At 54.4% G+C, this 14,592-nt stretch overlaps 1 protein-coding gene across 1 annotated transcript; it reads right to left on the bottom strand.

Annotated features, from left to right (window-relative positions):
* Window positions 1-37: 37 nt before the first annotated feature.
* On the bottom strand, window positions 38-13,786 carry LOC310668249 (uncharacterized protein; the record flags this gene model as incomplete). The annotated part of the gene is made up of 10 exons (XM_083421273.1): window positions 38-587; window positions 1,093-1,251; window positions 1,931-2,469; window positions 3,083-3,188; window positions 3,668-3,775; window positions 4,308-4,406; window positions 4,641-4,779; window positions 10,307-10,372; window positions 11,917-13,379; window positions 13,479-13,786. 10 exons carry the CDS (start codon window positions 13,784-13,786, stop codon window positions 494-496), a joined length of 3,081 nt encoding a protein of 1,026 aa, XP_083277399.1. The 3' UTR covers window positions 38-493.
* Between the last annotated feature and the right edge of the window lie 806 nt (window positions 13,787-14,592).

Below are 14,592 nucleotides of genomic sequence, written 5' to 3' on the forward strand. Positions count from 1 at the left end.
CAAAAGACACACCCCAAGACAAGAAGGCTCGCTCACATTTTCTGTACAATTCCCATTTTATTTCTGGTTTTTTGTGTTTTTTTGCAAAAGCAGCAAATAGCCCGCTATAACAAACCTGAGCAAACCTGATCATCGGCTTTAGGGAAGGAGGGGCTGGAGGTGGGAAAGGAGCATTTTGCCTTGAAAGCAAGAGAAACCTTTTTTTTTGGGGGGGGGGGAGAAAAAAGAGGGAAGAAGAATGCACCGGGAAAAGTTCTAGATTAAATTAATATCAATAATAATTAAATCTCAACACCCTTCCCATCAAACACCATCCATTTGTGCGCACGCATTCTGGGGGGGGGGGTGGAGAGGAAAGACTTCCTGGGGGTGTCTGCACCCTCTACCCCCTTTTTGGGGGGTGGAGAGGAGCCAGGATTCCCCCACCATCATTACTGCACCTTAAAAGGGGGGATGGAGATGGTGATGGTGATAAAACGGGGGGGGGGGGGTGTCAGCACCGTGGAAGCCTCACAGCGGGGAGAAGAGGGTGGTCTCCACTTCCGGCGTCAGTCTGGGGTGGAACGAGGGGAGCCCCACCCCAAAGTCTGGTGGAGGAAAGAGGAAAACGGGGAAGCATCAGTTGTTGTTGTTTTGAAGGGACATTTAAAATCCATCACAAAGCAAAACTTGTCCGTTGCAGAAACGCAGAACTGATAAAAACTGCAAAAAAACCCCCAACAGATGGAGTCAAATCGCCTTGGCTAGAGATAGTTGGACTACAACTCCCAATGAGCATAGCCAGGTCAGTGAGAAGCCATTCCGGGCGCTGCAAACTACAGTTCCCCTCACCTCCGCCTGATGGGAGTTGTAGCCCAACCCCCTCGGTGTCCGACATTACAACCCAGCATTGGCCAAACTCGAGTAGACCCCTGGGCTCTGCTCTGAGTAGGATTTGGGGAAACCGGGCGCTGCCAAACTACAACTCCGGGGGCAACAGGAGTTGTAGTCCTGAGCGGAGGTCCCCTGCGCCTGCCAGGCAACCCACCCGCCTCCCGTGCCACCCCAGGTGCCGGGGACGAAGGGGAGGTCCCCCGCCAGCCCCCCACTCACCCATTTCTCCGTCCAGGCGCCCGGGCGGGGAGGGGTTCTTGCGGTGGTCCTCGACGTGCTGGGTGACCTCCTCCCGCGACGCCGTCGAGTAGGAGCACTGCAGGCAGTTGTAGCGCCCCCGCGTGTGCTCCCACACGATGCGGCTGTTGGAGGAGTGCCCTGCGGGGCACAAAAAAAGAGAAAGATCAGCCCCGGAGCAAACGGACAAGCGTCATGCAAGACTCTGGAAGAGTTAAAGTAACGCTAGGCTTAAGAGCAGATGGAAACCTGCGCCAGCTTCCTAAATATCCGGGGAGGTTTCTCTCCAGGGCGGATTTGATTTAAATCAAATTGATTTAAATCAGGGATCAGCAAACTTTTTCAGCAGGGGGCCGGTCCACCGTCCTCCAGACCGTGTGGGGGGCCGGGCTATATTTTGGAAATAAAAAAAAAAAAGAACGCATTCCTATGCCCCACAAATAACCCAGAGATGCACTTGAAATAAAAGGACACATTCCTCTCATTTAATTGAGAAGGTGATAGTTTGCCTGCCCATGGTTTAAGAACTGTGAAATAATACAGGTTACATATATTCTGTTGGAACATTATGCGCCACATGTTGCCTGTTATTGCTTAAAGCACTTTCTCTGCAGCATCCTGCCCTGACTGCAGCTTCCGGATCGAGCGGAGCCTTACAGAGAGCTCCCCCACCGTGCAGTCATGAGGACTAGAAACCTGGATTAGGGCAATCTCAAATCTGAGCAAATTGGGCACAATCGCTGGACTGGCAGGCAGGTAACGATGGGGGGCAGAGAGACCCTCCTGGGGCGAAGGGGGGGGGGGAAGGTCTTCCGCTCACCCTGGCTTTTCTTCCAGACGGCGTTGGAGATGGGGAGTCCCTGTCCCGGCAGGAACGGCCGGAGGCGGCTCTGGACGGCGGCGACGGGAGGCAAGGCGTAGCTCCCCGGATGGACGTAAGGCAGGAAGGGTCCCGGGAGCGTGTGGGGAGCCGGCCCCGGAAACCTGGCCAGGGGCGGCGGGGGTCCGAAGAGGGGGGAGGGCTCCAGCAGAGGGAAGGCGTGGGGCCCTGGGGGCAGGGCGGGCAAGGGCCCCAGGGGGCCGGCAGGGAGCGGGTCGGGGGCCGGCGGCGGGGCCTCCATCTCGCCGGGGAGGATGGCTTCCGTCCTGAGCTGCTGGATGACCGTCTGCAGTTTGGGGAGGACCTCCATTAGCTTCCCGGGGGGCTCCTTTTCTGGGAGGGGCTTCTCCGGCGCCAGGGGAGGGGTGTCGGCGGCAGCAGCAGCGGCTGCACCGGCGGCGGTTCCGGTGGAGGAGCAACTGTGGAGGTGCTTGAAGAGGGAGCGGTACGTCCGGAAACGCGTCATGCAGTTCTCGCACCTGGAGGGGGGGGACAGGTTGCAGGGGGTTGGGATGAAGGACCTCTGGAGGGCCCGTTCCCACACGCTACACACCCATCTTTTGATTCTGGAGGTTGGCGGCTCAATCCCAGCCGCTCCAAACAGGGAGGAATGAGAAACGGGGGGGGGGGGGGGAGCCTCCATCGCCCATGCCTTCAGGCAGCTCCTGACATCATCATCATCATCATCATCATTATTATTATTATTATTATTATTACATCGCCCATCTGGCTGAATTGCCCCAGCCACTCTGGACAGCTTCCAACACACACAAAATTAACAATAAAACATCAAACAACAACAATCGGATCCTATATAAAAAGTCACAATGACTTTAAAATAAACAATTTCCACCAAATAAAGCTATATGCAATAATGCATTAGAATCCAATAGTAAATGCTAAAATCAAATATCAGCAAGTAATTCATTAGACAGTTTACACGTATTACAATAAAGAATGACTCTTCTGTGATGGATAGAAATAGCAAATCAATGCATAAAAAGACAGAAAAAAACCTGAGCTTTGGGAGTAGATTTACTTGGGCCCCTCTAGATCATCATCATAAGAAGAGTAAGAATAATAAGGCCTTACTTGAAGTAGCGGTTGGGCTTGTAGTGCACCTTTATGTGTTCCATGAGAACTTGCATGTTGGGGAACGACTCCAAGCAGCCCGGAGAGGAACAGCGGAAAATCTTCCCTGGAAAAATGAGGGGCAGCTGGGCTCAGTCATTCTACAAGCCCATTTCAATAGCCTTGCTTTTTACCTCCCCATTCTTTTCTGTCGTTACAATTTTTCTGTTTTATTTACCATATTTTTTGCTCTCTAAGACTCACTTTTTCCCTCCTCGAAAGTAAGGGGAAATGTGTGTGCGTCTTGTGGAGCGAATGCAGGCTGCGCAGCTATCCCAGAAGCCAGAACAGCAAGAGGGATTGCTGTTTTCACTGCGCAATGATCCCTCTTGCTGTTCTGGCTTCTGAGAGTCAGAATATTTTTTTTCTTGTTTTCCTCCTCCAAAAACTAGGTGCGTCTTGTGGTCTGGTGCGTCTTAGAGAGCGAAAAATACGGCACATTTAAAAAATGGGTGGGGGAATCAACCCCCCCCCAAAAAATAGTTACTGTGATGGAAGGTGTGAGGGAGCAAAGGCAGCTCAAGATCTCCCCCCCCCCCGACTTACCCTCCACGGACTGTGTGGGCCGATAATGAACCCGAATGTGATCCAGCAGCTCCTTCATGCTGCGGCAGGCCAGGCGGCAGCCGTCCCCAGAGCACTGGTAGCGTCTCCCTAGGGCGAGGCAAGAGAATTAGCTGAAGGGGGCTGGGCTGGATGACCCCTGGGGGGCCCCTTCCAACAATACACTTCCATTATTCTACGGTTCAAGAGGCCTTGGCAGCCCCGCTTTGAGGCTGGAGCAGCTCGCAGCCCTATGCCTCTATTTTCCCTTTCTGTGAAATGGGAACAACCGACACACGTCCTCTCTAGGGCAAAAGACACATTGACCGGAAGTGGCTTTCTAAACGGGGGGGGGGGGGGACACACAGGATCCCCAGGAAACTGGGAATCCTGTTCGTCGCGAGGGCCGTGTTCCCCTCCCTGGATAATCTTCCAAGGGCCGCTTGGCAGTGGTGGGGGGGCCGGAGGAAAACGTAGGCAAAACTCTCAGCCTGGGAAAATGTGCAGCGGAGCCGGGGAGGAGGGGCGAGATTCTCGGCCCCACCATTGGGGAGAAAGGAGAGGGGGCCACCCCCAAACTAGGCCCCGTGCGCCCCGTTCCTGAGCCCCCTGCTAAGAAGGGCCGCCCCGGCCTCCAACTCACCTGGGGGTCTCCTCTTGGGCAGCCGCAGGTCCTGCCTCCGTCCCCCGCCGCTCGGCGTGGGGTGGCTGTGGGTCGCCGAAACCCCCGAGTTGGCTGGGCCTGGGGAAAAGAGGGGAAGAAGAGACATCATTGGTGGGTTCCTGCTGGGCTTGTGAAGGGCCCCCCTCCAGCTCCACACCCCCCCAGGCATCTCCGGGTAGGGGTGGGAATCCCCCCCCTTCCCCATGGACCAAGATGGACCAAGGCCATTTCCTTGAGCCTTCATGAGGACTAGAAAGCTGGCTTTGTTTTTTTTGGGGGGGGGAATAGGCCTGATTTCCCGCCCCTACTCACCCCCCAAAGAGGCCACGGGAGATGTCACCAGCGTCGGGGCCCCCTCTTCCTTCTCCGCTTTGCTCCTGGCGCGGCTGGGGGGGGACGCCCGGAGGTCTTGGGGTGCAAGTGGGGCAGCAGGCGGGGGTGGCGTCTTCTCCTGGCCGGGGGGGGGGGGTGAAAGGGGGCAGCTGGTTATTATAATTCTCTCGGATGTGAGAGGGAAGATTTGCTTCCTTGCATTCTTGAATTGATTGAGAGTGAAACCCCCCCCCCCTTTACAGTGAATTCATTACAGCCACAATATATTCCTTTATTTGGGTTTTTAGAAATTGGTCGCTGGGGTTTTTTAATCCACTTTTTGCAGCTCTTGCAGGGAAGCGGTGGTCAGATCAAATCATGGAGGGCAAAACCATTATAAAATAGCATCTTGATAAACCATCTAAAGAGCCTTTCTGGGCTAAAGGGATATTTGCAGAAGTTGGGCTGGGTTTGATTTTTGGACGCCAAAGAGACATCGGGTTTTTCTGGCTGACCCGATTCCTATTCAGACGGGCGGGGGGTTTGCTCTTGATCTTGGGCTCTTCTTTGGGGGAAGAGACCATGCAAACAAGATGATGATGATGATGATGAGGAGGAGGAGCCTTTAGAGGATTGAGGGGACCGTGCAACCAAAATCAGAATCTCCCTCTTAAAAGCGGGTTGTTTTGCAAAACTGCAGAGGTTCCTCTTTGGCGGCGAATGAGAAGCCAAAATGGGCCTCAAAAAGCTGCTTTCGTTTTATTTTTCCCCTGGCAGCCTTCACTCCTGGCAGCAGTGATGTCCACTAACCAACATGCAGGGCTTCTTTTTGACATTTGAATATATATATATATAATAATAATAATAATAATAATAATAATAATAATAATATCTTTATTGTCATTGCCCCCTTCGGGGACAACGAAATTACTTGGCTGCTCCATAAAAACACTAATTAAAAAATATAGTAAAATACATATATATATATGTATATTTAATATATATATATTTAAACTCAAGTCCACAACAGCTTTGTAAGGTAGGGCGTCCCAAAAGCCCCTTCGCTGGAGGAGCCGAGATTTGCAGGCCCTTTGTCTACAGAACATGCCCTGCGCTCAAATATTGCTGGCAGTTGTGTTCAGGCAAAATATTCCCTTCTGTTACTATTGCTATTCTTATTATTCTTATGAAAATTTATACACCTTCAAACAAAAGTAAATAAATGAAAACAACAAAACAAGTTGGGAAGCTTTTAAGATTTGATTAATTATTGTATTTTAATATTTTGCTGGAGGCTGCCCAGAGCGGCTGGGGAAACCCAGCCAGATGAGTGGGGTATAAATAATAAATTATTATTATTATTACTACTACTACTATGAACATTTATACACCAACCTTCAAACAAAAGTAAATCGTTAAACCAAAACAACAAAACAATGATCCCGCATGCACAGCATATTTATAGCTGAAACACCCCATTAAAAAGTTGTCTAAATCGCCTGTTGAAATTCAGGCCAGGGCTGTGAGTCTCAGTGGCTAGAGCACCCGGGGGCATCTCCGAATTAACACCAGCCCTTTCTTCCCACCCCTGAAACCCCCTGGAAACCTGGGTTTATTCTGAGCGGGTGCTTGGCATGCAGAAGGCCCCGGGTTCGGATCCTGGGCAGGGCTGCCGGCCAGTGCAGACAGCATGGGGCCTAACATTGCAAGCCGGTTTTGTGTGTCCCCCTTTCCCTGCCCGGCTCCGCTCTCCCCCCGTGCACGTGTGAAGGGGCCCGACTCGCGTGTCCGGCTCTGAGCATTGTTATTATGCAATCGCTGCAGCAACCCTCCTGGAGAGGAGGGGGTTTCGAAGGGGACCCCCCCCCCGATCTTGCAAAGGGGGGAGCCTTACCATCCTCTCCGCCCCGCCGCTGCTTTTCTCCGCGGGGCTTTTCCAAGGGGGCGGATTCCCAGCTGCCGCCTCTTCCTCCTCCTGGCGCAGCATCCGAGGCGCCCGAGCTGCTGCTGCTACCTTGTGGCCATCTTGACGCAACTGTCGCGAGATCGGAAGTCCGGGGCGGGGAGGGAGGGCGCCCCCAGTGGCGCCAGAGGGAAAGGCAGGTCCCTGCCCAGAGCCAACGCCGCGGCTCGGGGCCAAATTTCTTTCCTCCTCTCTTTCCTTTTTATCTTCCCTCTTTCCTTCCTCCCCTTTCCTTTCTCATTCGATTTCTCTTTTTATCTTCCTTCCTCTTTTCCTTCTCTATCTTCCTCTCTGCCCTTTCCTTATCTCTCTCCCTCCCCCTTTCCTTCTCTCTCACTCTATTTCTTTATCTCTTTTTATCTTCCTCCCTCCCTCCTTTCCCTCTCTATCTTCCTCCCTTCATCCCTCCTTTCTCTCTCAATTTTTTTTATCTTCCTCCCTTCTTTCTCTTCCTTCCTTCCCTTTCCTTCTTTCTCTCACTCTTTCTCTTTTTATCTTCCTCCCTTCCTCCCCTTTCCTTCTCTATTTCTTTCTTTTTATCTCCCTCCCTCCCCTTCATTCTTTCTATTTCCTTCTCTATCTTTTTACCTTCCTTCCTCCTTTCCTTTCTCTCTTTTTATACTCCTTTCTTCCTCCCTTCCCTTCTCTCTTTTGGGTCCCAACAGGAATCTTTCAGGCATTCCACAAAAAGGGCTTTTATGGTTTGAAAATACAGGGAAGCTCTGTTTAAAATAACTTTTGTTAAGAAACCAGAAGGTGTTTTTTTATTCGGAATTACATGTCCCGACATCCCAAAGGAGCAGAAGAGACTCTTCATGTGTGGAACAACGGCCACCCGGATGTTATTAACACAGAACTGGAAAGAAGATAAAAGAGCCTACTCTGCCGAGATGGCAAAACTGACTGGAAACCTCACGAGACAAAGAGGATAAAGACTTTATAAAAGAATGGGGAAATTTTAGAAGTCATTTAGGAGACCACTGTAAGCAGCTGGATTTTGACTCACTTGTAGTGCCAAAATTATTGTGGATCATATGGCCTGATATAAAAATTGGAGTCTGGATGAATATGCCGTTTTAGATGCTTAAAATGGGACCCCACGGCGAGGAAGAGGAGATGGGGAGAATCTCTTCTAAACAGATTTGTTTTTGCAGTTTGTGTTCGTATATATTTTGCATTTGTAAAACCAAGAATTTATTTCAAAACAGAAAGAAAAGAAAAAGGAAATAGAGGGAAGCTGAGAGAAAGTCAGGCCAATCCTAGGCGAGACGCTTAACCCTTTCGTGGGCGGACGCCTCCTTTGCCCCCTCACCCTTCTTCCAACATCTCAAAACGACGGCCATGACTCCAGTGTGAGTTTTTAATTATGTTTTTATTTTAATGAGGGGGGCGTGTTTCCTGGTGCGACGGGGAAGCATTAAACGAAAAGACACGGCTTGTGAAGACAAAAGAACATTTATTCAATTACAGAAGGTCCCCAGAAACAGACTTCCAAGCTCTTGCTCCAGTTCCGAGCGCGGCTTCGGTTGCAAACGGCTAAGGAATCGGTTGGTTCCCCGGGACTCTCTTTGCAGGAATCCATCAAATGTCCTTCAGGGAACAGAGCAAACGTGGTCCTCTTAACCTGGGGGGGTCTCCTGTCGGACCTCAACCGCCGGGACGTGGTTTCTTCAGCCAAGAAGCCAGTTTGGGTGGAGGAGGAAAAAAAGAGAGTCCGCCAGAGATCTGACACGGGAAAACCATCGGCCAAAAAACAAAAAGTCCCATGGAGGGTCTGTTTCCTGCCCCCAGGTGTAAACTATTTTTTGAGGGGGGGAAGCAGGCAAAAAAAAATATGAGCCCAGCTGGAACTCCCTGCCACAAGACGCCTCCATCAGCAAAAGAAAACGCAGGAAAGCCCAAGAGTTGAAAAGGGTGTCCCCTTCTGCTGTGAGGCAAAAGGCCTTTAAAAAGGAGGGGGGAAAGGAGGGGTCTGGCTTTTCCTGGTACCAGCAAGCACCCCCCCACCCCCCCCCAAAAAAAACCACAGAAAATTTTCAACAACGAAAAAATCAAGTTCAAACAGAAACAGTTTTGCACCGTTGGGAGAAAAAAACTCTTCTTGTAATGGAAGGAAGCTATGTCTTCTCTCTGAAAACCAAGAGGCCTTTCACAGAAGGGGGGGGGGCTTGCAATAAAACGCCCCTGCTTGAGCTTGCCGCGGCCCCTGAGGGGGGGGCAGACAGTCTCGCTGCAGAGTCAAGAGAGGACTGGGGAGAGTCATGTACAAAAGAGTTGTCTTCTTGGCTCCATTCTGCCCTGTGGCCCCCCAACTGCTCAACGGTGGCCCTGCCTGGCTCGCCAAGGGACAGACTCTTGAGCAGGTGGGGGGGCAAGCGTGGGGGGATCTCTTCCGTCGAGAGGAATGGTCCGCTTCCTGGCCCCTCTGCTCCCACTCTCTGCCCCTGGTAAGAGGGGGGGTCCTTCTGGGCGTCTGTGGGGCCAGTTAAGCCCCTGAAAGGGGGGTGGGGTTGGCAAGCGGGCACCATTGGTTTATCCGCGACCGATCAGGAACCGAAGTCTGACCAGTTCAGCTCATGGCCCGGCTGGGTCTCAGGCAGGCAGCTATCAGTGCCGGCCCAGATACCTGGAATAACAGAATCACAGAGCTGTAGAGGGGGAAGGGGCACCAGCGGTCATCTAGCCCAGCTCCTGGCAGACAGCCCTCCGACCTCTGCCTAAAACCCGGCAGCGAAGGAGAGTCAGCCACCTCAACCTGCCAAAGGAAACCCCAAACCTGGGAGTGAACCCCTAGATTTTGTGGGGGCAAATCACGAACTCGCTATGCCTGATCGGCGTTCGACATCCGCCATGCGAATTCTGCAGCAGCCTGTCAGCCGCCTGGAATAGTCATCTGGGGATCCCCGGATCTGGACCGCTTTCACGCGCTAACGCCCAGATCCTGTAGAATTTTATCAGTTAGATTTTATCCGCAGGGCTGGAATGAATTTCTGGAACCAAAATGCTTTTTCTGGGCAGCCTGAGCAGGAGCGGCGAACGGCATTAGAGCGCATTGTTGCCTTCGCTTCCGCCTGCTCACCGTTGTGAAGAATATTCCTACGTTATTAGCGGTCTGTGTCACCATTAAGAAAAAGAAGTACGGAAAAAGGAAAAAGGTCAAGGACCCCTGGACGGTTAAGTCCAGTTCAAGGTGACTCTGGGGTTGCGGTGCTCATCTCGCTTCAGGCCGAGGGATCTGGCCTTTGTCCGCAGACAACTATCTGGGTCATGTGGCCAGCAGGACTAAACTGCTTCTGGCGCAACAGGACACCGTGACAGAAACCAGCGCATGGAAACACCGTTTACCTTCCCAACGCCGCAGTTTATCTACTTGCACTGGTGTGCTTTCGAACTGCTAGGTTGGCAGGAGCTGGGACAGAGCAATGGGAGCTCAGCCCGCCATGGGGATTCGAACCACTGACCTTACGGTTGGCAAGCCCAAGAGGCTCAGTGGTTTAGACCACAGCACCAGGTTTAACTGAATCAACCAGTGACAGGCCATCATTTGAAAATTAAGACTTTAGAGCCATCTGGCATAAAAAACAGAGCAACTTCACGTTCCGTTTTGGAAACTTGGTTTAAGGAGCCGTTTGGTGCCTGGTTTATATCTGAGCTCCTAACACCTAATAGAAGGTGGTGAACATTTGTGCGGGTCGGCGCTCACCTTGTGAGACGGTGTCCGTCTGCTGGAATTCCTCCTTGAAGCAAAGCATCCCACCACCTTGAGTTCCTTGGCGAAAAAGGTCAGGTAGATATGTAAATAATAATAATAATAAAAATAGTAATAATTAATGGTAGGTAAAAGGTAAAGGACCCAGTCGAAGGCGACTATGGGGTTGCGGCGCTCATCTCTGCTTTCAAGCTGAGGGAGCCAGCCTTTGTCCGTAATCAGCTTTTTCCAGGACGTGGCCAGCAGGACTAAACCACTACTGGCACAACAGGACACTGTGACGGAAACCAGAGCGCACAGAACCACCGTTTACCTTCCCGCCGGAGCGGTACCGATTGATCTACTTGCACTTTGACGTGCTTTCAAACTGCTAGGTTGGCAGGAGCAGGGACCGAGCAATGGGAGCTCATCCCATCATTGCGGGGATTCGAACTGCTGACCTTCCAATTAGGAAGCGCAAGAAGCTTGGTAGTTTAGACCACAGCACCACCTGCGTCCCTTAATAATAATAATAATAATACGGCTTGGAATTTGATTCCAGGAAAGAGCCTGTTTTGGGCTTCCTGATAACCGAGGAGATACTTGTCTCCCCAAAGCTGTGGGGCAAAAAAATAAAGTTCCCCTGGCTGTTCAACGGGAGGCAACATGCCCCTTCCTCTCTGAAAAAAAAACAACTGGTCTTCTCAATGGCAGCTCAGCTAACTGTGGAAGAAGGCTTAGCAATGAACAAGGACTCCAGTTAAGACACAAGGAGTAGCACCGCCATGGAATGGGCCACAGGGCTCAGTACCTTTGGCTACTGCTTGCCAAGGCGTCTTAAAGCAAGGAGCCCCGGGTGCTTTGGGAAGAGGGAGGCCTGCTTGGAATCCGCAGAGCTCTTCTACGCAGCTGGCACGCTCTTCTTCGGTTCTTGTCAAAGTGGGTTTTCAAGCATATATATATTCAAAAATAACCCTTGTGGGCTGATGCTATTCAGTGTTAAAAGGTAAAGGTAAGGTAAAAGGACCCCCGGACGGTTAAGTCCAGTCCAAGGCGACTCTGGGTTGCGGTGCTCATCTTGCTTTCAGGCCGTGGGAGCCGGCCTTTGTCCGCAGACAGCTTTTTCCCAGTCATGTGGCCAACAGGACTAAACCGCTTCTGGCATATGGCGGAAACCAGAGCGCACGGAAACGCCGTTTACCTTCCCGCCGGAGCGGTACCTATTTATCTACTTGCACTTTGACGTGCTTTCGAACTGCTAGGTTGGCAGGAGCTGGGACCGAGCAACGGGAGCTCACCCAGTCATTGCGGGGATTCGAACTGCCAACCTTCTGATCGACAAGTCCAAGAGGCTCAGTGGTTTAGACCCCGGTGCCACCCTACTAAAATGTGTTTCTGCTCCCGGAATTTTCCTCCTGCCGGGTCTCCAGGGTGTTGGAAGTTGTAGCCCCACCACAACTTGGAGGCTGACGGAGACATGCTAAACAGCTAAAAGGCAATGCGACTTCGGGGCTGCCCAGGGCACCCCCAAGCTGGCGTCCCCCCAACCTTTTGGCCCCCCGTTGGCCCCAAAATGTCGGGCAAGGGTGGGCACCGGCTTGGGGTGCGGGCAAAGGCGGCCTTACCTGCGCCTTGGGGCGGGGGGCCGCTGTACACCCTGCTCTTCCGGCGATGAGTGCGGGTCCGCTTGTAGGTGGCGTTGTTCTGGGTGAGCTGGGGGAATCTGGCCAGCAGCTCCTTCAGGAGCTGGACTTTGTCCTCGCCAAAGAGCATCCCGTTGCATTCGCGGCTGGTCATCTTGGAGCAGATGGACTGCAGGCGGGGGTTGATGGCCCGCAGGACCTTGACGCGGCGGTGGAGGGTCAGGCGGGCGCTCAGGCTGCCCAGGAGGCGGAGGAGGCGCTGGGCCCACTCCCGCAACTCCAGGGGGTCCACAGGCACCCGCTTCTCCAGGGCCTCTTCGGCCATCTCGTAGACGCTCATGGCCGGGGCCAGCGTGTCCAGAACCTCGTCCTGGAGCCAGCCCAGCTTCCGGGCTTCCACCAGCTCCGCCCTCTGCTGCGGCGCAACGCCCAGGCTGGCAATGTCGGCGTTGAGGGCGGGCGTCTCGAGGCTCCTGTCGGGCAAGGTGGGGCGGGGGCAGGAGGACATCAACCTCCTCCTCTGGCGGAGGCTCAGGCAGGTGCGGCACGACCTCGTCCAGTAGTCCACCACCTCCTGGCAGGGCGTCCACTTCTCTGGGGCGGGGCGGGCGCCGTCCGAGTCTGCTGGCACGCTGTCCTCTCCGGCAGCGTCCCACCCCGGCTCCTCCTCCATCTCGGGGGTCCCCTCCTCGGTTCCGTCGGGCCCCCACCCGCTCTGGAAACCGTCGGGGTCTCCGCTCTGGCTGTGCTGCCAGTCGGACCTTGCGGGGCTTTCGCCCCTGGCAAGGGTGGCGGGTTGGTCCTTGACCCAGTCGGGGTTCCTCCACTGGTCCCCACCCTCCTCCCATGCCAGGCGCTCCAGGCTGCCCAAAACGCCCCCCTGCTCCGAGCCGCCCCAGGGTGCCTCGTCCTGGGGTCCCTCCTCAGCCTGCCTCCCGCGCCCCCTTTCCTCTCGTCCGGGGCTCTCCCCATGCCTCCTCTCAGCCTCGCCCCACCAGCTCCCACCCCTAGGGGGGCTGCCGGGGGGCGAGCGCTGCTCCCGGACCCCGTGCCTGGCCGAGTCCCACTCTCCCCAGCCTCGCGGCCTGTGGGGGGGGCCCTGCTCCGGGCTGCTCTGCCTTGGCGGCGTCAGCAGCACCCGCATCCCCGCTTCCCTCTTGGGGCTGCCACCCCAGTGGGATTTCCGGGGGGCTTTGGCCGGAGGCGGCTGCTCCCACGAGGGGGGCTTCCTCTCCCGGCTGCCCCACCGGCTCCTCCTCCTAAAGGGGTCCTTCTCCTCCTGCTGGGGGGGCTCTTCTTCTTCCTCTTCCTCCTTGGGGGGGCTCCTTCCCTCCCACGGATCCCAGCCCCTTCCTCCTCTGCGAGGACCCCTTTCCCTCCAGGGCTCTTCCTCCTCCTCCTTGGGGGGGCTTTCTCCCCCCCACGAATCCCGGCCCCTCCCCCCTCTGCCAGAGCCCCTCCCCCTTCCGCGGGAACCCCACCTCCCCCAGTGTTTTTCTTCTTCCTCCTCCTCCTCCGCCCTGGGGGGGCTCCCTCCCCCCCACCGATCCCGCCCCCTCCCCCCTCTACGAGGACCCCTCCCCCTCCAGGGCCTCCCCCAGCTCGGGGGCTCCTGGCGGTCCCCGGGGGGCCCCCAGAAACCCCGCCCTTTGCCCCTCCCCCGGGGCGACCCTTCCCCGGGGGCGCGGGGGGCCCGGGCCGCCAGCCTCTCCGACTCCCAGCAGACCCGGGGCGGCGGCAGCTCCCAGTCCCACTCGGCGTCCCCCCAGCCCCACGGGTCGTAGGCGTGCGGCTCCGGGGAGCGCCGCTTCCCCTTGGGCGGCAGATTCTTCGCCCTGAACGAGTCCGCCATGGCTGGGGCGGCGGAAGGAGGAGAAAACCCCCCGGGGGAAGGCTTTGACCAGCGGACCGGAAGCCCCGCCAGGCAGCACTTCCTGGTTGCCGCGGCAACCGCCTGGCGCGGCCGGAAACGTGGATCCCGGAAGGGGAGGGGGAAAGAGGCATTGGGAGAGCCGGCTAGAGCGTCGCGGCTGCTGAAAGGGGGAGCGAGCGAGGCGGCTAGAGCGTCGTGGACCCTGGAAAGGGGGGGCTTTTTGCAGAAATGGCAAAACCTCCCGGGAAATTAAGAAATCAAGATAACCAACTTTTATATATATATAAAAGAATGGAAATGGCTTATTGAATATTGAAAGATAAATTGCCAACAGACAAGAACACGGGCAGGATGGTTGTAATGACCTGCAGTTTTATAGGACTATATATTTAAAGCAGATGAAATGAATTCGGATACGCAGAAGATATTTGTATAAAAAAATTAATTTAAGGAACCGCAGAAAAAGGGGGAAGGAAGTCAATTTTTTTGAAATTAAAAAAAAAAAGAAATTTAATGCATTTTTAAAAATGAAATAAAGAAATGAATCCACAGAGGCGGAGTGGTGTTCTGCCGGGGGACCCTTGCCTGCGGGTTGGGCTAGATGACCCTGGGACCCCCTTCCAACCCTACGGCTTCTATTAGAGTCAGAGCGGCTCTTGGAAGGGGCAGGATCAGACCAGCCCCAGCCCCAGCCGGACTCCCCCTCCTCCAAAGGGGGCAGAGGGACTGTCATCACCGCCATCATAAAGGGGGACTCAAGGGTGGGCTGGCTGGGGGTGTCCCCT

The sequence above is a fragment of the Podarcis tiliguerta genome, assembly GCF_965153285.1.
Source record: "Podarcis tiliguerta genome assembly, chromosome: 18".
Classification (NCBI taxonomy): Eukaryota; Metazoa; Chordata; class Lepidosauria; order Squamata; family Lacertidae; genus Podarcis; species Podarcis tiliguerta.